The sequence below is a fragment of the Triturus cristatus genome, chromosome 3_1 (genome assembly GCF_964204655.1).
Source record: "Triturus cristatus chromosome 3_1, aTriCri1.1, whole genome shotgun sequence".
Taxonomy (NCBI): Eukaryota; Metazoa; Chordata; class Amphibia; order Caudata; family Salamandridae; genus Triturus; species Triturus cristatus.
Window position 1 is genome coordinate 976,524,709 of NC_140583.1, and position 22,683 is coordinate 976,547,391.

Here is a 22,683-nt window from a genome sequence, read left to right on the forward strand (position 1 = left end):
CACAGAGCATATTGGCCCTCAAAAGAGTTCCATTCAGTGCCAGGGACTACCACAGCAATGTGTGATCTTTTCATGGAAAAAAAAAATGTTTTACTTTTATCCACTTTGTAAAAATATTGGCAAGTGCCTGACCGCTCCACCTAAAATAAAGTTTTACAAAAGCCATGAAAAAATCAAATGACTGGGGGAGAATGTTTGCATTGTCAGCATTCCGTCCATCATTTGTTTGTTGTAACGCTTTTCGCCCTAAGTGGGATGGGCATGCCCAGACGTGGGTCCCGTGCTCACTACGCCACTGGAGTCAAGCTATCCTGGCTGATGACGGCTGATAGCCAGAAACCGGTCCTAGGATGCTTGATTCCGGTCCAGGGAAGACATGGCTTGGCAGTTCGGGCTGGACTGTTCCCATGAGGCACAGGGTCAAGACTGATTTGCATATGGCCATGTCTGAACTGGGGTGGCGTAGTGGGCAAAAGAACGATGGATTTAACCCAGATCTCTTGACTGGGTGAGAATGTTTGCATTGTCAGCATTCCGTCCATCATTTGTTTGTTGTAACGCTTTTCGCCCTAAGTGGGATGGGCATGCCCAGACGTGGGTCCCGTGCTCACTACGCCACTGGAGTCAAGCTATCCTGGCTGATGACGGCTGATAGCCAGAAACCGGTCCTAGGATGCTTGATTCCGGTCCAGGGAAGACATGGCTTGGCAGTTCGGGCTGGACTGTTCCCATGAGGCACAGGGTCAAGACTGATTTGCATATGGCCATGTCTGAACTGGGGTGGCGTAGTGGGCAAAAGAACGATGGATTTAACCCAGATCTCTTGACTGGGGGAGAATGTTTGCATTGTCAGCATTCCGTCCATCATTTGTTTGTTGTAACGCTTTTCGCCCTAAGTGGGATGGGCATGCCCAGACGTGGGTCCCGTGCTCACTACGCCACTGGAGTCAAGCTATCCTGGCTGATGACGGCTGATAGCCAGAAACCGGTCCTAGGATGCTTGATTCCGGTCCAGGGAAGACATGGCTTGGCAGTTCGGGCTGGACTGTTCCCATGAGGCACAGGGTCAAGACTGATTTGCATATGGCCATGTCTGAACTGGGGTGGCGTAGTGGGCAAAAGAACGATGGATTTAACCCAGATCTCTTGACTGGGGGAGAATGTTTGCATTGTCAGCATTCCGTCCATCATTTGTTTGTTGTAATGAAAAAATCAAAAGCATCAACAAAGGGAAAAGGCTGACAGCCAGCACCAGACCTTGCTTTGCAAATGCCTGTTTACTACTGAAAATTAGTTAAGGTTGTCCATTTCCTTGTTTGCATTAGGGTCCATGGTTCCCTTTCTTCAACATTGTCCCGTGCTGTGCCACTGGATTGTATGTGCTGTTCTGCAATAATAGTACTCTTTTTCTGCATTACTAAACAAAGCATTATCTCTTCAAAGATCTAGACCCTATTTCAGGAGAATATTAAGTGCCCACCCTGCCTCGAGAGAGGGTCACTTTGGGTAGCCATGGCAACAACACTGGTGCAGTAAAAACCCATGGGGCGTCTCGTCCGGCTGGCCAGTGCAGCACAGATGCTGTTACTGGCTTTTAAAGGAAAGTGCCGTCAAAGGTTTCTTGATGCACTTATTGGAAAGATCTCTAGTGTTACACTCAAAATATTTTAAAACACGACTTTTAGTTGCACTACACACTTGCTGTTTTACACAAACAAAAGCTTCCTTTTGGATGTTTTTCACTAGCGAGGGCAAAGCTATTCGCTTTATTAAAGCCTCGGTTACTTATAACAAGTAAAAAGTCTTAGCCTCTTGCGGGACAGTGCTGGCTTCACTAGTCTGTGATGGTTTTCAATTCCTATTTTTCACATTTGCCTGAGTGCACTTTTAGTTTCCACGTTCAAAGTTCACATTTTGCATGATTCTCTCGAAGCAGCCTTCCAAATACTATGGTCCTTATCAGTTCGGACCGTCACATTACAATGCGTACGATCGAAACTGAAACCGGCTAGTCATACCGGCTGGCTTCCGACGGGCTCACAGTCAGAGACCGGCACATAATCCCAATGGATGGTGTTTCCGCTGTTCAGATTACGATGCTCAGTTTCCAACAGGCTTTCCATGCCGGGCTTTCCAACATGGAATGCCTGTCGGAAAGGGAGTTTGGGGGGGGCCCTAGCAGGGCCCCCTTCTCCTTGCGGCCTCTGGTTGGGGGGGGTCGAGGGGGCACCTATGTTGCCCACTTTTAATTCCTGCACCATGTGGCAGGCACCTTAGTTCCTGACATGCGGTGAAGGGATTAACAGATTCTCCCATTTCGCTATGGGAGCTTGTGCTACGGCCAGTTTACAGTCGCAGCACAACCTCCGATAGAGAAATGAGAGTATGTGAACGCACCATGTGCGGTCGCATTGTGACTGCGGTGTCAGGACCACCGACCGGAGGTCGGTCGGTCGGTCCAGAAACCACGACCGTGTCGATCGGAGGCAACTCTGACCAACATCGTAATTTAACCCTATGTGTTTTTAAGCATATTTATGCCAGTTTTCTTTGGCACCTGGACACAGAACCTGATGAGAGAATTATAACACAAGCCACTTCTCTTTTATGTTAAAAAAAAAAAGGTTCATCTCCATCCTGGAAAGGAGTGACCCAGTTGGATAATAAAAATACTGCTTGTTTACAACGCCAATGTGTCATAAAACGGTGGCAGCGAGCATTGTGCAAACGCATTGTTTCTGCACTCGTCTTTTAGAGACATCTGCATTTGTCTCATGTGAGGTGTGGGTAAATTTCGTGCATCAGATGGAATGTCCTTGAAGGTGATCACCTTAGCCAGGAACCGTCTTGATCTGACTGACCAGAGCATTTGTCATCTCCAACCCCAGTACCAGCCCTCCACTGTAATAATTTACCGTATTTTATATAAATCAAATAAAGTGTAGCATGTTAAGAACTGACAAAAAAACCAAAGCATCAATTATGGCCAAGGAGTCATCGGCATCCTTTCTGAAGCTATTTTTTGCTAAACAAGAAACTGATCATTCTCAAGAGGTACGGTGCGGAGCACACTGAAATATGAAGTCTTTACTCCACTCTTTTCAAACTACTGGCTGTTGACAAATCTAACACAACACTTAGGGCCTCTGAAACTCCCTGGTGCAACACAAACACCTAGGGTACATGGGCATCCCAGTCTCAAGGGACTACAAACAGTCTCAGATGAGCGTTTGCGTCAACCAGTAGACCACGAGGGTGGGTTTTCTGCAGGGAAAGCTGTGGTTGCCAGAGGTGGTCCACGAAGCCCTCTTCACTGCAGTACCCCTATGTGTCCGACTACATCTTAGGGCGACTCTCCTCGCTGCCTCGCATGTCTGAAAAACGAGCGGGTGGTGGCAAGGGTGTATACGTAGTCTCAACCTCCTCCCTCTGAGTGAGTTGGTCTTGCCACAGGTGAGTCATAAGTGACTGACAGTTCAAGGTATAGATTCTGGGTGTGCATGTCAAGGAAACTGGCTGGGAGAGCCGACGTCGCCAGGCGGTGGCAGTCACAATCTGTGTGCTGTCGTTGTTATGGTAACTAAGCCATGCCAGTCTGGGTCACCGTCAGGATCACAGGTAGTTGTAGATCATATGATACCCCATGGTCCGGACGGCAGGTAGGGGTTTGGTTGCACGGGGTTGGCGGGGCGTTCAGTTCAATGCAGATTGAAAGCTTTAATGTTCGCGCTGGGCTCCTCACTGGGCGTACCCATGATAAATGGGGTTAGCAGAGAGAAGCAATTTATTAACCAAGCTGAAGGGTACAGCCGCATGAGCAACCAACGTCCATGTCTTTAACTATCTCTTGGTGGGAAAGCATAGTCAAGCGAACCTCATTTTATAGGTTTTCCAGCTAATGCAAATATTTGTATAATATTTACAATTATGGCCTATTGAGAGTGAAAGAGAGATACAGTGAAAAAAGTCAGAGATACAGTAAGTTGTGTGTGTGTGGGGGGGGGGGGGGCTGGCCCCAAGAAAGAAACAAGCATTGGTAAATCCAATAGTTCTGGCTTTGGCTAAAGCCCGTTTGACTTGTTAGGTGTAGTTTTGTTTTGTCATGGTTTTTGTAGAACTTCATTGTTGAGGAAGCTGCTGGACTCTCATCACTCCAAAATAAAAACAATAGCTAAACGCAAAACATATGTTTAGTCTCGAAAAAGCACACATTACCATATTACTCCCTGGCATTGAAGGGAACTACTTTGTGTGTAGATGAGCTCCTTGCGAAAGGGCAGAAGGCCACTACACACAGTGAAGTTAGCCAATGGCTGAAGTTGGCTGACCTACTGCCCCATAGTGTATGCAGGAGGGAGCAGAATTACAATGCGAATGGCACAATAACAAACCATGGGATGAGGAAGGCTGGCTGAATCCCTAAGTATATTATACATGCCATTTTAGTCAAATCAAAAAGGTCTCTGCTAACACCGACCTAATGAAACACGGGACCGAATGAGCTACTCATCCATGACATGGCGCAACGCAAGGCCTTACAGATGCCTATTCACAGGAAGGGCACAGGTTGTGGATGTAACATTCAGCATCCTTTCGCCCACAATCACATCATGTTGACCCTTTGAGACAGTCCATGCACAGCAAAAGCCTCATGATTGATGGGAGCAGAAAAGTGATAAAGGAAATGCAGAAGTGGAAACTACACAAAGAACAGAGCCATGTTCACTTGCAGTCCCTGCCGCCTGCGTATAATCGCCAAGACTAGGGGCCAGCAGGCGCAGTGCCAAAAATGCCAAAGGGCAACACAGGGGTAGCAACTGTTAATCCTGACTACCCCTAATTGACGTCCTTGCAAGACCCTTCAAATGAGGATACCAGGGGTGCTAACTAAGGCAAGACTGGCCATAGCAGTGACCGGGCATTTCCCTGGAAGGCTGGAAGGGTGGGGCCAGTTTTGCAGCTGAGGTGGGGCCAGGTTTGCAGCTGTGGGGGGCCGGTTTTGCAGCGGCGCTGCAATATAGGCCCCCAGTAACAAAAGCAGCAGTGCTTCGCACTTGCAACCCCGGCCCGCCCCCCTCCATTGGGCTGGTCCGTCAAAATTGCCAGGGCTGCTTTAGGTTCCCTGGTGCTATAATCCAGAGAGCTGCAGCTGCATTGCCACAGCTCTATACTCTCCCAGAAGATCCGAACCCCTTGTTTTGTGTGTGGTGGGGTGAGACGGAAGCACGTGAAGCCTGAGAGTATGGAAGGCATCAACTGCTTGGCCTCTCGGTTGTCACTACCAAGAACATTTAATTATTACAGATATGTTGCAGAGATTTCATGTTTTCTGTCGCTCACACAGCAGTGCTTTTTATAAAAAATATATTTGTATTCCCCCGCTGCAGCTTTATATATTAAAATCAAGACCAACAGCTAAACGTGCTCCAAAATGCAGAACTGTGCTCTCAAACCATCACCAGCATTAAATTACTTAACAAAAGACTACACCTGGCCTCTCAAGTAAAAACCATGGCAATTAAAGCAGACTACCACCTGAAACGTAAAAGAACCACCAAACCCTCCCTCTGGAATTGCGGCTACCTGCCCAGGTCACCTCCCGAATGACCTACAGACAAGTCCAGCCCTTTGCATTCCCTGCTCCTTCTCCCCAATATGTTCTTTAATTTTATCATCTGATACCAAAACAAGCATTAGCAAAGCCAACAGGTCTGCCCTTGGCAAGCTGGTGCAATTGTTTGCTTTTTTGTAAACATGTGCCCCAAAAATGAAAGGGAGAAAATAAAACTGCTGCCAACTAAATGCAGCCACCTTATGCTTGCATAAAAACTCAAAATGCAACATCCATTCACTGATGCGGCTGTTTAACGAGTGATGTTTTTAAAAAAGCCTTTCAGCTGCGCCATGCATTAAATTATTATTACTTGTGAAGGAGACAAGAATAAATTACCACTTAGCCAGGCACTCAAATTGCAGGCAGCTGCAATGTTACAATGTCACTTAAACACATTAGATTTAGAACATAAACTTTAAAAGGAAACCAGGCAAAATAAATAGCCTTCATTTAAGGTTAATATAAAAATTAACCAATTTAAAAAGCACATTTTGAACCGACTTTTCAACGGAAATGAAAGGAACTATTTTAAAGTTGATATGAACAACATGGAATGGCTTAGTGCAGTCACTCAAGCTGAAGGGAGCAATAACCCATTGGCCCATGCTGTATGCGGTGGTGGGTGGAAGCAAAAAGTGAATGACAATTTAACAGTTCAATGAAAAAAAAAACGCTGACCAAAAGCCTGTATAATATGTATCATGTACGATTTTTGGGGGGAAAACAATAAATAGCCTTGCGAGACGGCTAATCTGTCTCAATGGCCATACCTAAAAATGAACTAATAACACCTGACCTAAAGGCCTTGAAATGGCCACTCCTTGAATCGTGCCACATTTTCAGAATTGTATATATCACTGAATGAACCCTCCAACCTACCTGGCTAACAATAAAGCAATTTCAGGCAGACACACTGATTTTCAAAGCAAAACCAGACCATTCCTTAACCTCTTCAGTGCCCCGCCTTTTCCCCGCCCTGTGCCGGGCGTTGCATTAGCGGGCGGGGTTCATGACGAGATAGTCTTGTCATGGGCACAGCGCAACCGCGCTCCATGACGAGACCATCTCGTCATGGGCACTGAAGGGGTTAAACCCTCACATTTTAAGGAAACATCCACTGCGACTACACGCTGAAGATTTGGCAAGATGTCCCATGGGACATTAGACTGCTGACAAGGTTGTCACCCCTCAAAATGGATTGCAACTCACCCCCAATCAGCTTACCTTGCATCACTGATTTGGCGACTCTCGACAGGACCGAAGGAAAGAATGAAAACAAAACAATAAAAGAATGTGAAACCTCTCTTCCACTGTCCTAATTACCATTGAATGTGGTATTAGAAACAGAATGCACGCACATCTGAAATGTTAACCAAATGCTGGTGCTGGGTCAAGTTTGCACTATATAAAACTCACAAAAAAAAGGCACACAGGTTCCCTAATATGCACTCCCTTTATAGGACCCATTGCAATAGTTGCATTCAGGGCCGGACTGGGAACCGTAACTGGCCCTGGGAAACTGTTTGGCCGGCCCTCTGGGGGTGCAGCCGAGCTGTTTACTAGGGCTGGTTTCGACTGATTTTGTTACAGGGGCCGATATTGCCGGCTCACGGTAACAAAAACGGGCCCGCAGGGGCACAAAACCGGCCCCCACCCTACGGCCCACTGGGGAAAGGCCTGGCGCCCGCTACAGCCAGTCTGGCTCTGGTTGCATTGCTTTCCCTCATAGTGTTGATACCAACTAATGTGAGGACACTGAAACAGCTCCAGGGGAAGCAACCATGAAGGATGGTGCTAGGCCCAGCATCTTGCCACCAGTTTTATCCTCGGATAGAGCACCGGTGTTGCAGTTCCTCCATTGTGTCTGGGTACCTGTCCCATTCCGGGATCCACTGCATCCCCCAAACTCCAAACTTCAGCTTATGTATGATTCCGCTTGCGTGTGGCCCTGATGAAGGACCAACAGGTCCGAAATGCATAGAAGACACACTATGATCAATTGGATGGCTATCATGATTTTTTAATAATATCATAACGTTATAACATTGAAGATGGAAACTGAGATGATGATGAAGAAAAAGTACATTAAGAATTCATTATGATATTGTATACAGCACCAATAAATAAATAAATAAAAGCATTTTCAGTTGAGATGATTATTCCGAGCACTTGTGCGCTAGTGTCAGGTAGTGCACTGAGGGCCTATTCCCCTCACTGGAGACACGAAGAATATTAATAGTATTTGTAAAGCGCAACAGCTACCTCAAGCAGAGGTGTCCCGGCGCTTCGCAGTCACAGCAGGTGGAGCCCAACAAAAGTGCTACATTTGACTGAAAAGCCAAGTCTTCAGGGTCTTCCTGAACTCACTTTCGGACTTGATCAAGCGTAGATAGCAGCTATTTGTTATATATCTGAAATCGGACATCTTGAGGGTTTTGCCACAACCCAATTCAAGGAAAAAATGCCGGCATCTTTTGGCCCGCCCATCCATACATATAAAACACTATAAAGAGGTTTACCTCAATTGCACTCGTTTTACGACCACAAAAACCTATGCAAGCACTTCTAAGCTAAACTCTGAACGAACTTCCCGTTTATTTATTTATCGAGTTTTGTATAGCGCGGGCTAGACCCGAGGGTATCAGAGGGCCTCACAGAGTTAGCATAGCTGCAATTACATGAGTTGCATATGGGGTAACTATAGATACATAGTGACAGTATATAAACGAAGTGTGCGAAAGACATTAGGATATGTTGACAATATAATTTTGAGGCAGATATGTCATGTATGTATGTATATATCGCTTTACAAAGTTAACACAGCAATTGTACAAGTTACATGTGGAGTAAATAAAAATACACAGTATATAATATACAAATTAAATTACGGCGGACAGTAGTATACTTAGACAATCTATTTTTGAGGTAGCAAGGTAGGGTGCTGAGATGGTGGGGAGAGTAGGAGCGCAGTTTTTTTCCTGAGGTAGTGATGCTCAGATTTATTTGGATAGTGTGGGGTGGGAGCGAACAGACCAGTCAGATGGTTCCCTCACCGCCCCACGGAACTCCCTCCACGGACCGCTACTGGAGCGAACAGACCAGTCAGATGGTTCCCGGAGGAGGGTTTAGATATTTGTTGAGAAGGAGGAGTTTCAGTTTCTTCTTGAAGTGAGGGAATGATTGATTGTCATGTAAATCGTCAGGCTGAGAGTTCCAGATTTTGGGAGCATTCCCGGAGAAGGAGCAGTGCAAGATTTCTCTTTCTAACCTGTCCCAACCAAATACCAACAAACAAACAGACTAATTCTAACAATGACATTCCCAGTTCAGCAGGACAGGGCCCAAGAGAAGGTTGGGTAACAGTGCCGTAACAACGATAGAATGTGCTATAGACCGGTCTATACCTTAATGCATGAGGCACTGCAGTGCTGACTACTTTCCCTATATGCATATCCTATAGTAAACAAACATTACAAAGGGGGTGTAAACGTGTATGCTTTACTTGATGTGTTTCAACGACAAGGTACAAACAAAATGTAAGTAAACGCAACATAGATCGTAATTTGTTCAACAGGTTTTTTGTTTAGTGTGAACAAATTTTATTTTATCTCAAAGTAATTAAATACAAATTGCTCTTTAACCAAATGTTTGTGTGGGTGTTTCATATATGGCTAAAACGATGCTTCATTTGTGTCAGTGTGCTCTAGGACACTGTCAGCATGCAGAACGTCAAACAAGGCGGACTCCAGTTACTTATTACATAGGATTTTGTTTTCCCACCTGAAATGTGTTTGGTTTAATTGACATATGCGACATGTGTGCATAGGCATAGCTTGGTCAGGACCATTGGGGGCGGGGTGGGGGGGAGTGAGCATCAGATTTTCCGACCATCATGCTGGGACATAATGTGAAAATATCATTATATTTATTTATTTACAGAGTTTTGTATAGCGCGAACTTGACCCGAATCGGGTATCAGAGCGCTTTACATAGCACCAGTTGCATTACATGAGGACATATTCATTTTTGTTTTGTTAGGCACCGGGAGATTAAGTGATTTGCCCAGAATCACAGGATGTTCAGCATCATTGCCGAGACTCGAACCCAGTTCCACAGATTCGAGGTCGACCGCCCTAGCCGTTAGGCCAACTCCTCCCTGACAAACAGGGTGCATGAGAGGTGCTTCAGAGGCAGTAGAAAGGGAGGGGAATAGGAGTACTGAAGGAGAGAAACACAATATTTTGTAAAAGAAAAACAACATTTTTGTAGGGTTTCAAAACAGAGAAAAAAGTGTGTGTGTGTGTGAGTGTGTGTGTGTGTGCGCGCGCGCGCGCACACGCCTCCCAGGCGAAATCTGACAGACACCTCGCCATTACTGACTGAAAACATCTGTACCCAACTATTCATATGAAAATAAATGTATATAGGAGGGTGTAACGCCCCCCCCCCCGAACCTACACCCACGCATGTGTGGTCTTCACGAAACGTGTTATATTCGTACTTCTAATTTGAGATGTGTGATCTGTGCACATACTGCTAGTTGTGTGATCCAAATTGCCCGAACGCAAGAAGTGCCATCTGTGCGGTTTGCACACGAGATGTGTGATCTGTGTCATTAAGTGTGATCTTCATGGTTCTAATTGCAAATGTGATAGGTGGGTGGTTTGCATATGAACTACATGCAGTGCGTCTAACACAAGCTGTGTAGATTGGTGTGGTTTGCACGCTAGAGACATATTGATCTGTTGGTCTGCACATGAAATGTGTGATATGCAGGGACCCTGGAATTATGCGATTGTGCGGCTGCAGCAATTTTCATATGATTATAGATTTGCTGCTTTTGCCACATAATTTATCATCAGCAGCATAATCTGCACATTTTAACAAAAAAATGTTTCTAGCTCATACAGTTCAAAGTTACTGAAAACGCAGCAACATGTGTTTGCCGTGCAGTGGATGGCCCTTTGCAAATTTGTGCTAGTCACCTTTCTGTTGCTTATTGCGATATTTGGGTGTTAAACTGCTACTTAAGAGGTGCAACTAATGTCCAACAGTGTTAACAAGTTTGAAACTGACATAAGAATGAAGTAATACTATCACAAAATGTGCCACATAATTTGCCTTTCCTTGCCGCATAACTTTCTCAACTTTCCCACATAATTTGGCCTTCCGCTGCCATATAATTCCCTGGTGATATGTGACTCCCAGTGAGCTCCTCTCCCACTATCACTTGCTGATCTTTTCCAGGAAAGGAAGTTTTCTGGCCTCTTTTCTTGAGTCTCTCGTGCTGAATGGACAAGTAGCCTTGTGCAGTGGGGGAATAATATTTTGGGGTCTTTTTAATACCCTGCCACTCCTCAAAATATGGCATAAATAAACCCGGATCAGAAATAGCAGCAGTGGCTGAGACTCAAGGGTATTGTTTCACACAAGTCACTCTATACACCCGCACTCAACCATCCATGCACGGCAAAGCATCCTCTTTCCTCTGTCACCCGGAAGTGCTTCGGGACCTCATCAGGGGCATGAGGCGAGACACAAATGCCATGATCCAATCAGATGCATGCTCTAGTGTTCCCTTGGCGGTCACTTTTAGAGAACAGCCTCCTCTAAAAACAAACAGAGGGGACCGGGAGATCCCTTAAAATATTCATGCTATGAGCATGGGAAAGACACGCAGACACAATGTGTTCTTGTGGGTTGAGTGTCTGCCATGTATTGCAGTATTATACTTCTACTTGTACTTTGTACGCTTTTGTAACATGCACACATGTAACTTTTTCTCTTGTAACTTATCGTTTGCTAACTCTTGTATTTTGTTTGCTCTTGATACATGCACAATTGTCACTATTGCCTCATGTAACGTTATGTTTGCTTTTGTAACATGCTCACTTGTAATTTTCTCCTTATGTATCATTACTGTTCCTATTGTGAAGCGCTCTGACACATTCGGGTAAAGTCCACGCTATATAAAAACGCATACAATAAATACAATAAAAGACCTCCTGGGAAACACACCGGGTCCAGGGTGACACACCTTAGAGGATGCACCGAAGCACACTCCGGAAAGGATCCACCGAAGCACAAACTAGATCTGATCCAGTGAAATACACACCGGATCCAAGACAACATGTGCTAGAGGCACGAAAACAGACACCAGATCCATAAAGCACACACCAGAGGATCCATTGAAAGACGCCCCACAAAGAATCTACAGAAACACAATTCAGAAGCAATCATCAGAAACACACGGCAGAGAGGGCACACAATGTATGACACCGAGACACGCACTGGATGCACAGAAGCACACATGAGAACCGGGAGCGCACGAATGAAGAAAGCACGGAAACACCCATCAGAAGCACGGAAGCACCCATCAGAAGCACGGAAATGGCCATCGGAAGCACGGAAGCACCCATCAGAAGCACGGAAACACCTATCAGAAGCATGGAAACCCCCATCAGAAGCACGGAAATAGCCATCAGAAGCACGGAAGAACACACAAGAAAGGATCCACTGAAACGCCCTACAAAGAATCTACAGAAATACACATCAGAAACAATCAGCAGAAACACACAACACAATGTAATTCACAGAAACACACACTGGATACACAGAAGCACACACAAGAGCCAAGGAGCGCACAAATGAAGGATGCACAGAAACACCCATCAGAAGCACTGCACACATCGGAAGCACGGTGAAGCACCCATCGGAAGCACGGAAACGCGCATCAGGTGTAAGGAAACACAGAGGAAAAGAACCACTAAAACACACACACGGTCCATTGAGAAACAGACCCCATAACCAGAAAGAAATAGACCCTGGATCCAGAGAGAATCACATCGGAACAAGAGAGACACACCACTACCTCGTGGAACCATCGGTACACTGGGGTGACAACACAAGTAGGACTTATGCCCCCTAAGCAATCCTGGGGTCCCATGATTCTGCTCGAGGAAGGACGAGGGGTGGGGGCCTGGGCGGAAGGGGGGGCACGGGCAACACACCTACAGTTTAACACTACTAGCGGCTGTTTATTCTGCATACATGAACGAGACCTCGCTTTACTTCACTTTTAAAACTAGAGAGGAGAATACACTCTGGCTGGGGCATCCGATCAACGCGGCCAGGAATTGGGGGGCCGGTGAAGAGGGGGGTTGTGAGGGCGACGGTCCAGGGACGATGGAAGAAGTGAGGGAGACGTGGGACATGCGGGTGCGACGGGAATGCATGGAGATGGGTTTATGACGGCTGGAGTGATGAGGGATGAGAGGGCTGCATGTGTGAGGGTTCAGCAGGTGTGAAAGGGAGAGACAGGGGCTGGAGGCGTGCGGAATGTGAGGAGATAGAGTGGTGGAGGTCTCGGGCTGCAACCAGAGAGAGGAGTGAGGGACACACGGGGGGGGGGGGGGGGGGGGGGGGGTGCGGATACGTTGGTCTTGTTAGGAAAGAGTTCAGTGTGGGGGAATGATACGCGGGGGGGGGGGGGCAAGGGAATGTGGAGCCATGGGATGGGTGTAGAAAGGACAGGAGGTTTGAGTGGTTCATTTTATTGAAGGTTTGAGGATGTTATGGATTGGAAAAGTATTAGGCGAAAGCAAGTAGTGTCACAGGGGGGTTAGGGTATCAGGAGGTGGTGAAGTGGGGGGTACTGGGATCTCGAGGCTGGAGGGGTGAAGTGGGGTGGGTGATGCAGCGGGTCATAGGTGGAGGGAATATTTAGGATGGGTGAATGATACAATTAAGAATAAAGATGCCCCCATAAGCTTCAAGCAGAAATGTCAGGAATTCAGACGTGTGTATGAGTATCATGGGAGGGGGGGGGGGCTGTAGACAAACCTAGAAGACAGTGGTGGAACCTTCATGCAGGTGTTGCATGCGGTGGGGGTTGAATCTAGAATGGGACACACCCGGAGGTGGATATGGAGATTCAGAAAAATCTATAGTGATGTTTAACTGCATCAGGTGTGATCCCCCAGTAAACCCCACCTACCAGCCTGCACCCCTGTTCCAAAATACGAACAAACCTTGAATAACACTATATACATGTATATAACGGACGCAACTCACCAGCGAGGCGCTGCTGACGACCAGCAACAGCACAATGGACCTTGGCAGCAGCACCATGGTGGCGAGAGGTGGGATGGGACAGCGAGGCCCTCCAAATACACACGGGATGGTCCCACGGTGGAAATCCCACCAGTATCAGCCAATTAGGATCTGCAGCAGACGCCACCGGCAGCACCAAGACCAGCAGCACCAGAGGCGGCAAAAATAACAGCCACCAGCAGCAGCAACACCACACCAGCGGCACCAGCAACCACCCGCCAGGGAATTCCGCACTACGACCCTTTGTTTCCCAAAGGAATCCAGTCCCCCGGGGGCGCCTCCGAATGAGGAGATGAGGATTTCCACAGAGCTCGCTTGAAGGAAAGTCGGGATATTATCAGCGATGCGGACAGAAGATTCCACCCAGGAGGAAAATAAATAAACACGCTAGGCCTCGCGCTGATCCCGATGTCTCCAAGCCCACAGACGACAGACCACGGATCCTCTTGCGACTGGACGGCCGATGAAGCGGCAGCTCGCTCGGTGCCTGGAAGCAGGCTGCTGCCTTCCCTCTCACTCCTGTCCTGGGAGCCCTCCTCCAGCAGGAAGCCGCTCCCGCCCCTCCTCCCGCAACCAGAGAGCAAGGATGCTGGGTCTGAGGAATGAAGGATGCAGGAGGACGCTGCCCCCTGCCGCACGGCCTCGGGCAAAGCAAAGATGCTGCGCCTGAGGCCCGAGGGATGCAAGGGAATGCTGCCCCCTGCCGCCCAGCCCGAGGCAACGAAACACCTCCCCTACGTCACCGAAGGGAAGCGCCTCAAGGCCGAGAGGCTGGCGCATTGTCTTATATCAAATTAACAGAAGACTAAACGAGGCAAGGGAGGAGTGAGATTCATGCCTTAACACAAAGACTGCCTGTTCGGGGTGTGGGGGTTGCCCAGTGGCAAAAGCTGCCTAGCCTAGCTGAAGCATCCACCGAAAGGAGCGGCTCAGGTGGTCAGACCCAGACGACCCTGAGTCTGACAAATACATGAGACAGGTACTGTTGGAGTAGTACGGTGGATTTTAAGAAATGTAAGTAGTATATGGAAACTAAGCTGCAGGAACTTCTAGTAAGGAAAGTGCCGGCACTGGAATTTCAGGGTGCCCATGAAGAAAGATTTGATGTCATCCGAATTTGATTTGAGGTTTTGTACACCAAAGGCTTCTTGGGGCTAACGTGCACAATCCATGGGGCAAGAAGGTGTTGGCTACAGAAAAAACAGAGTACAAACAGAATAAGAATGTCTTCAGGGCTTTCCAAAAGACTGGGGAGAAACTAAAAGATAACAAGCATTGGCATAGCCTATAGGTATCTCCTTTGTGACCTTATAAGTATTTAGTTATGTAGCACAATATCATTGGTACAACAGCATCAACTGTTGCATGGCTAAACACTTATAAGGTCCCAAAGGCGTCTGAGACCTATTGGCTATGCCAATGCTTGTTTTGTTATGGTGGGGCATAAATAACAGGAGGGTAAAGGTCAGTCAGTTAGTGAGAGTGAGTGAGAGAGTCAGGCAGGGAGAGAGAGTCAGGCAGCGAGAGAGTGAGAGAGTCAGTTAGTCAGTGAGAGTGAGAGAGTCAGTCAGTCAGTGAGAGAGTGAGAGTCAGTGAGAGAGTGAGAGAGTCAGTCAGTGAGAGTGAGAGAGTCAGTCACTGAGAGAGTCAGTCAGTCAGTGAGAGAGTCAGTCAGTGAGAGTGAGAGTGAGAGTCAGTGAGAGTGAATGAAAGTGAGAGAGTGAGTCAGTTAGTCAGTGAGTGAAAGAGAGTGAGTCAGTGGGATAGTCAGTCAGTGAGAGTGAGTCAGTCTTTTGGCAAGAGTCAGTCAGTCTTTTAGCGAGAGTCAATCAGTCAGTGAGAGAGAGTCAGTGAGCAAGTCAGTCAGTGAGCGAGAGTCAGTCAGTGAGCGAGAGTCAGTCAGTGAGAGACTCAATCAGTGAGAGAAAGTCAATCAGTCAGTGAGAGTCAGTCAGTCAGTGAGAGAGAGAGTGGGAGAGTCAGTCAGTGAGAGAGTGAGAGATTCTGTCAGTGAGAGTGAGTCAGTCAGTCATTGAGAGTGAGTGAGTAAGTCAGTCAGTGTGAGAGAGTGGGTGAGTCTGTCAGTGAGAGTCTGTCAGTCAGAGTGAGTCAGTCAGAGTGAGTTAGTGAGTCAGTGAGAGTGAGTCAGTCAGTCAGTGAGAGAGAGTGGGAGAGTCAGTCAGTGAGAGAGAGTGGGAGAGTCAGTCAGTCAGTGAGAGAGAGTGAGTCAGTCAGTCAGTGAGAGTGAGAGTCTGTCAGTGAGAGTCTGTCAGTGAGAGTGAGTCAGTGAGAGTGAGTCAGTCAGTGAGAGAGAGTGGGAGAGTCTGTCAGTGAGAGTCTGTGAGTGAGTCAGTGAGAGTGAGTGAGTCAGTCAGTCAGTCATTGAGAGTGTCAGTCAGTCAGTGAGAGAGAGTGGGTGAGTCTGTCAGTGAGAGTCTGTCAGTGAGAGTGAGTCGTGAGAGTGAGTCAGTCAGTCAGTGAGAGTGAGTCAGTCAGTCAATCAGTGAGAGAGAGTGGGAGAGTCAGTCAGTGAGAGTGAGTCAGTCAGTCAGTCAGTGAGAGAGAGTGGGAGAGTCAGTCAGTGAGAGAGAGTGGAAGAGTCAGTCAGTGAGAGAGAGTGAGTCAGTCAGTGAGAGTGAGAGTCTGTCAGTGAGAGTCAGTCAGTGAGAGTGAGTGAGTCAGTCAGTCAGTGAGAGAGAGTGGAAGATTCAGTCAGTCAGTGAGAGAGAGTGGAAGAGTCAGTCAGTCAGTGAGAGAGAGTGAGTCAGTCAGTCAGTGAGAGTGAGAGTCTGTCAGTGAGAGTCTGTCAGTGAGAGTGAGTCAGTCAGTGAGAGAGAGTGGGAGAGTCAGTCAGTGAGATAGTGAGAGAGTCTGTCAGTGAGAGTCTGTCAGTGAGAGTGAGTGAGTGAGTCAGTCATTGAGAGTGAGTGAGACAGTCAGTCAGAGAGAGAGAGTGGTGAGTCTGTCAGTGAGAGTCTGTCAGTGAGAGTGAGTGAGTCAGTCAGTGAGAGTGAGTGAGTGAGTCAGTCAGTGAGAGTGAGTGTGAGTGGGAGAGTCAGTCAGTGAGAGAGAGTGGGAGAGTCAGTCAGTGAGAGAGAGTGGGAGAGCCAGTCAGTCGGTGAGAGAGAGTGAGTCAGTCAGTGAGAGTGAGTCTGCCAGTGAGAGTGAGCCAGTGAGAGTGAGTCAGTGAGAGAGTCAGAGAGAGTCTGTCAGTAAGAGTCTGTCAGTGAGAGTGAGTCAGTAAGAGTGAGTCAGACAGTGAGCGAGTTAGTCAGTGAGAGTGGGAGAGTCTGTCAGTGAGAGTCTGTCCACGAGAGTCTGTCAGTGAGAGTGAGTCAGTGAGAGTGAGTCAGTGAGAGTGAGTCAGTGAGAGTGAGTCAAAGAGAGTGAGTCAGAGAGAGTCTGTCAGTAGGAGTCTGTCAGTGAGAGTGAGTGAGTCAGTCAGTCAGTGAGAGAGAGTGGGTCAGTCAGTCAGTGAGAGAGTGAGAGAGTCAGTGAGAGTTTGTCAGTGAGAGTGAGTGAGTCAGTGAGAGTGAGTGAGTCAGTGAGAGTGAGTCAGTCAGTGAGAGTCTGTTAGTGAGAGTGAGTCAGTCAGTCAGTGAGAGTGAGTCTGTCAGTCAGTGAGGGTGAGTCTGTCAGTCAGTGAGAGTGAGTCAGTCAGTGAGTGAGAGAGAGTGGGAGAGTCAGTCAGTGAGAGAGTCAGTCAGTGAGAGTCTGTTAGAGAGAGAGAGTGAGTGAGTCAGTCAGTGAGAGTGAGTCTGTCAGTCAGTGAGAGTGAGTCAGTCAGTGAGTGAGAGAGAGTGGGAGAGTGTCAGTGAGAGTCTGTCAGTCAGTGAGAGTCTGTCAGTCAGTGAGAGTCGGTCAGTGAGAGTGTGTCAGTCAGTGAGAGTCTGTCAGTGAGAGTGAGTCAGTCAGTCAGTCAGTGTAATAGTTTATTTGCATAGTTAATTAAAACCATTGCAATGCAAGCTTTAAAATTCACGTCTACATGTAAAAAACAATATATCACTACAACCTTTAAATTCCATCTATATACAAACGAACAATTTATCACCACACACAATTTTTCCTTTCCAGTTAAATCATAAGATCTCAATTTTCAAACGACCGAGAATAGATATAAGTTCTGTCATAATTTTTTTTTTTTTAAAGACAATTAAGAATCAAGTCTTGGCAGTTTCTTTTCCTCTGCCTTCATGAACTTCACAAGACTCCAGTTCAGCTGAGAATCGTGGGATGCAAAGAATATCTGAAGGACGGTTAAGAGTCAAGTCTTGTCATTTTCTTTTCCACTGCTTTCATGAACCTCACAGGACTACAATTCAGCTGAGGATCATGGGGTGCGAAGCAGGCAAGGACTGCCTGTCTTCGTGAGCGAATTCCTCATCGGTTAAAATGGTATTGTAGCAGATTCTTTCGTTCTTCCAGCAATTTATCACAGGAACACAGCAAATGCGGCATGTCCTCCGGCACCATTCCACATAAGCGACAGAAGGAGCCCACCCTATCCTTTAACCAGTGTGGAAGGTGCACAATACAGGGTAACAGACCCAGCCTGTAATTAAAAAATTTCATTGTAACTATTTTTGAGTAGCCCAAAACGAGGTAGCTCTGCAGTGCCTGTGTAGTATACGTGTTCAGGATCATCTAGCCGTGTGACCTTTTTGCAAGTGATGCCCTCTCTTCAACCTATGACAGATGTTTAACTGTTTTCCTGACCAATCTTATAAGCGTAATATGGCTTGTGGGAGTGTCCCAAAGCTGATGTAAGCCAGGATTCGCCAGGCTCCTTTTAAGGTACTTCGCGGCTGGTGAGGCTGGGTGTTGTGCTAATTCCTTCCATAAATAGTCATGTAAGGTTCCTTGTTTGGTTTTGCCCGAAACAGTTATGTATGCCCCCTGTCTTACCAGGAGCTGTTTCTGGATGCTAAACTCAAGCCTAATTTGAGTCAGTGAGATTTGTTTAGGCAAGCTAAAAATAATCCAATACGCAGCTGTAACTGTGTTGTCCAGTATCTTGGCATCTCTACCTCTCAGTACTTCGCTCCCGTAGGTTATTGTAGGCAACAGTTTAGCTCATATCACTTGTGTCCGAGGCAGAAGAGACGGGCCGGTAAGTTTACTGTTTAATGCTTTTAGAGCAATTGCAGTCACAACGCCTTTGCCTCTGATGCTCTTTTTCTGAACAGTAAACTGGCCGCTGTTATCAATTTTTACACCTAGATACTTATATACTGTTGCATCCTCAATCCGAGCATTATTCCATAACCAGGTAAGTGACTTGTTCCTTTTCTTACTGATTGTCATTGTCTGTGTTCTCTCCAAATTTATTGTCAGTTCATTTATAGCCGAGTATCGCTGTGTTGCATTCACCAGATGTTGTAGTCCGACTTTAGTATGGCTGATTAGGACTATGTCATCCGCATAGAGAAGATACGGTAATAAAAGCCCTCCTAATTTTGGAGCATGGGAGTTACAACTATTAAGGATCGGGTTTAGGTCCCCTAAAAACAAATTGAATAATGTGGGATCTAAAACACAGCCCTGTTTAAGAACCCTTATTGGTTGCTATTCGTCTTGATAGGAGTGTACCATCACCCAACTTTATTTGGATTGACGTCTCCGTGTGCAGGTTGATCAGCAGGTCTAACAGTGGTTTTGGTATCCCCCATCTCTTTAATTTGGACATTAAAATGCTACGGTTAATATGTTTGAATGCAGCCTTATAATCTATAAAACAAAAGTGAATCGGCATTTTAGTTGTTTCAGCCTTATCTATTAGCATGCCCATTGTTAAGATGTTGGAGGTTGTACCCACCGATTTGGCGAACCCAGTCTGGTTTACTGGAATTAAGGATTTCTCAGTGGCCCATTCCTGCAGTTCTTTCAAAAGTATTCCTACAAAATATTTTGCCTCGTTATCCATAAGGGCCAGTAGGCGATAATTTTGAGGAAGAGACTTGTCCCCAGATTTAAAAATGGGAGAGATGATTGAGCCCTTCCAAGAGCTGGGCAAAATATTAAAGTGCCTTATTTCCAAGAATAATGGCTCGAGCGCTAAGGCCCATTCTTTTTCCTCTTGTTTGTAAAGGATGGGCGGAATTCCATTCGGGCCTGGCGCCCCCTCCTTTCTTCCCTTTTTAATTTGGCGCCTGATAATTTCTTGTAAACTTGACTCTCCTTCATTTGTGGTTGGTGCAGAGTCTTCTGGATTACCTGTGGCCCTATGCAATGTCAGTGATTTTTTGTAACAATAATAATACGATATCTCAGAAAGAGTGAGGGTCTTAGGGATGAGTTTAGAGACTTGAACAGTTTCTAATCCCCAAATCAACGTATAATATATATAATAAAAACTGTAAGTCTAGTATTCTGTGTGACCTTTACACTACTACAAAACATGAACTGAGTAATCAATAGAGTCTGGCTACAAGCGTATATATATCAGTATATATACATATATGTGTGTATGGAAAAAGGGTCCCATCACCCACTGGAAGTGGCTCGCTACATCATCTGAGAACCAGGAGCTAACAAAACAGTTATTTGCTAAAGCTGTAAAAGCACTGTTTTTATTTTTTGGCATCAGGGCAGCGCTTTATTAAATTGTTTTTGTGCCTTGTTAGTCAATTTTAAATAGCACTTTTTCTTTCATCATTTGCACTGCAAACATCACCCTAAACTACAACTTACTTTGTCTCCTTCGCTGTAAGTTATATACATCTGGGATATACACTGAACCAATATCTACATAATTCAAGTAGAATATGGTTCTTTGTTAGCTCCTGGTTCCCAGATGATGAAGCGAGCCACTTCCAGTGGGTGATGGGAACCCATTTTCCATACACACATATATGTATATATACTGATATATATACGCTTGTAGCCAGACTCTATTGATTACTCAGTTCATGTTTTGTAGTAGTGTAAAGGTCACACAGAATACTAGACTTACAGTTTTTATTATATATATTATTATGATTTTTTGTTGACAGCATTTTTGTTCACATTAACAGTTTCTGTCTCTAAATAAGAGTCTTTATCCTGATTAAAATGACTTCTAAGGTGGCATCCCCAGACTTCTGCGGTGATATTAGAGAAAATTCCCTCATGCATAAGTCTTATAAATTGGTTCATGGTTTTCCCGAATCTTGCACCATCACTCTGTTTGGAATCCGCATGTAGTTTTGCCCATATGTTTTCCTCCACAGATCTGTTGGCTTCCCAATTTTTTTTTTCAGCAATGCCTTCGATTTCTGTAACTGAGCGTGTTTTACAATATCCGTAGGATTCTGCCATAATAGTCTTATTGTATGATTGATTGATTTTTGTAAACACTTGATCTTCTCTTTTTGCTGTCGTGTAAAATGTTTAATGCTGCTGCAGCCCAATTGCACCTGTTGCTTGGATCTTGTAGAGTAGGATGCCATATTTGAAGTAAAGTGCTCCCATTTCTCAATCTCGCTACAGCCAGTTCTCGAGTGGAAGAGCTGTCTAGCCTTTTCTAGTGTGCTGCCGTCGGATGCTACTGAGTATTTGATCCTTTTATAGTTGATTGTATGGACTGACTCTTTGGGCACCGAGGATGACTCAAATTTAGGCTTGATGTTATTAAGAACAATTTCTTGTGGGCAATGATCACTGTCTGCTTTTTCCCCTATATGAAATGAAACCATTTGGTGAAATAAAGATAATGAGATAAAAGTATAATCCAGGGCTGAATTGATTCTAGTTGAATGAAAAGTAGTAGCTGGGGTGTTGACTCCAGTAAATCTTCCATTTAGTGCTCTTATGTTAAAGAGTTCAAGGTCCTGTAACATCCGCTTATCCAATTTAGTCTGTTTCAATATTTGCGATTTCCCTTGGAGTGGTATATCCCAGGCTGAATTTTGAGTTAGGTTCTCGTCATCTGACGGGATTCCCATTAGATTGAGATTAAAGTCCCCGGTGATGATAAGATCTGTTGATGGTAATTCCCGTATGCAATCCTCCAAGAACTTGCATAGTTCTTTAGCTGCCTTTGATTTCCTTTTTGGATGAACATAGGTGATTATCAAGGCGAGATTAGTTCCCCCCGTACCTATATCTGATTGCGAGATGTAGAGGTTAACTGTCATTGAATCAGAGGAAGTTGGACCAACTTTTTTGCCCACATGGGTGCTTGTGGCTGAAACAGAGGTTGCTAAACCACCTTGTAGGTGGCCGTATTTCACCCTCGTTGTTGTACCAGTAAAAAAACACAAGAATCCGTGAAGGTGGGGGGTCTACTTGCCATGTTTCTTGCAGTGCCAAAATATCAAACGACCTTATGTAGCTGATAAAGTGTGAATCAGTCATTTTGGAGGCCAGACCATTGACATTCCATGAGCATATTCTTAAGTGATTATCCTCAATTGATCTTAAGTGTGCGCCTGTTTGTCAATTTGCATGGGTGTTTATTGTTCTGGCGATCCATCTTAGGTCATTAAGTCCTGTTGGAGATGATGCTCCATCTTCGGTACTTCTGATAGTACTGTGATGTTTCAAATTTCTTGCTCCACTTGTCCCTACTGCGCCTCTAAGAACCGATATTCCTTGCCTGACTGCAGAAGCCTGTGCTCCCTCTGTAGCTACAGGGATTAATGATTCGGGGTATCTTGGTTTTATGAAAAGAGTTAATGTTATCCCCCAGTTATTGAATGTTTCAGACTCTGCAAGAATTTTATGTGCAATTAAAGATGTTATCCATGTTGCTTTAGTTTTTTCGCCACTTGATACATCATCGGCTATGAATTCGATTGAAACCAAATCTGCAGATGTCATATCTTTCAAGGAGGGAATATGAGATAGCAGCCGTAAGATGTTGCCTCTGTTCAATATGTCATGCATACCTTTCGATATATATTCTGGATTCAGCCATATCGCGTTTGTTGCGCCTCTTGAGTCTCCTGGGCTCCAAGACTTTTTGTTGGATTTGT

General features: G+C 45.8%; 1 protein-coding gene across 1 annotated transcript in view; it reads right to left on the bottom strand.

Annotated features, from left to right (window-relative positions):
- SDC3 (syndecan 3) overlaps window positions 1-14,266 on the bottom strand; it is a 410,885-nt gene extending 396,619 nt beyond the window's left edge. Inside the window, exon 1 of the mRNA XM_085645626.1 lies at window positions 13,688-14,266. Coding sequence (XP_085501752.1) covers window positions 13,688-13,744 — 57 coding nt within the window. The 5' untranslated portion in view covers window positions 13,745-14,266. The remainder of the gene's footprint in view (window positions 1-13,687) is intronic.
- Window positions 14,267-22,683: the final 8,417 nt, after the last annotated feature.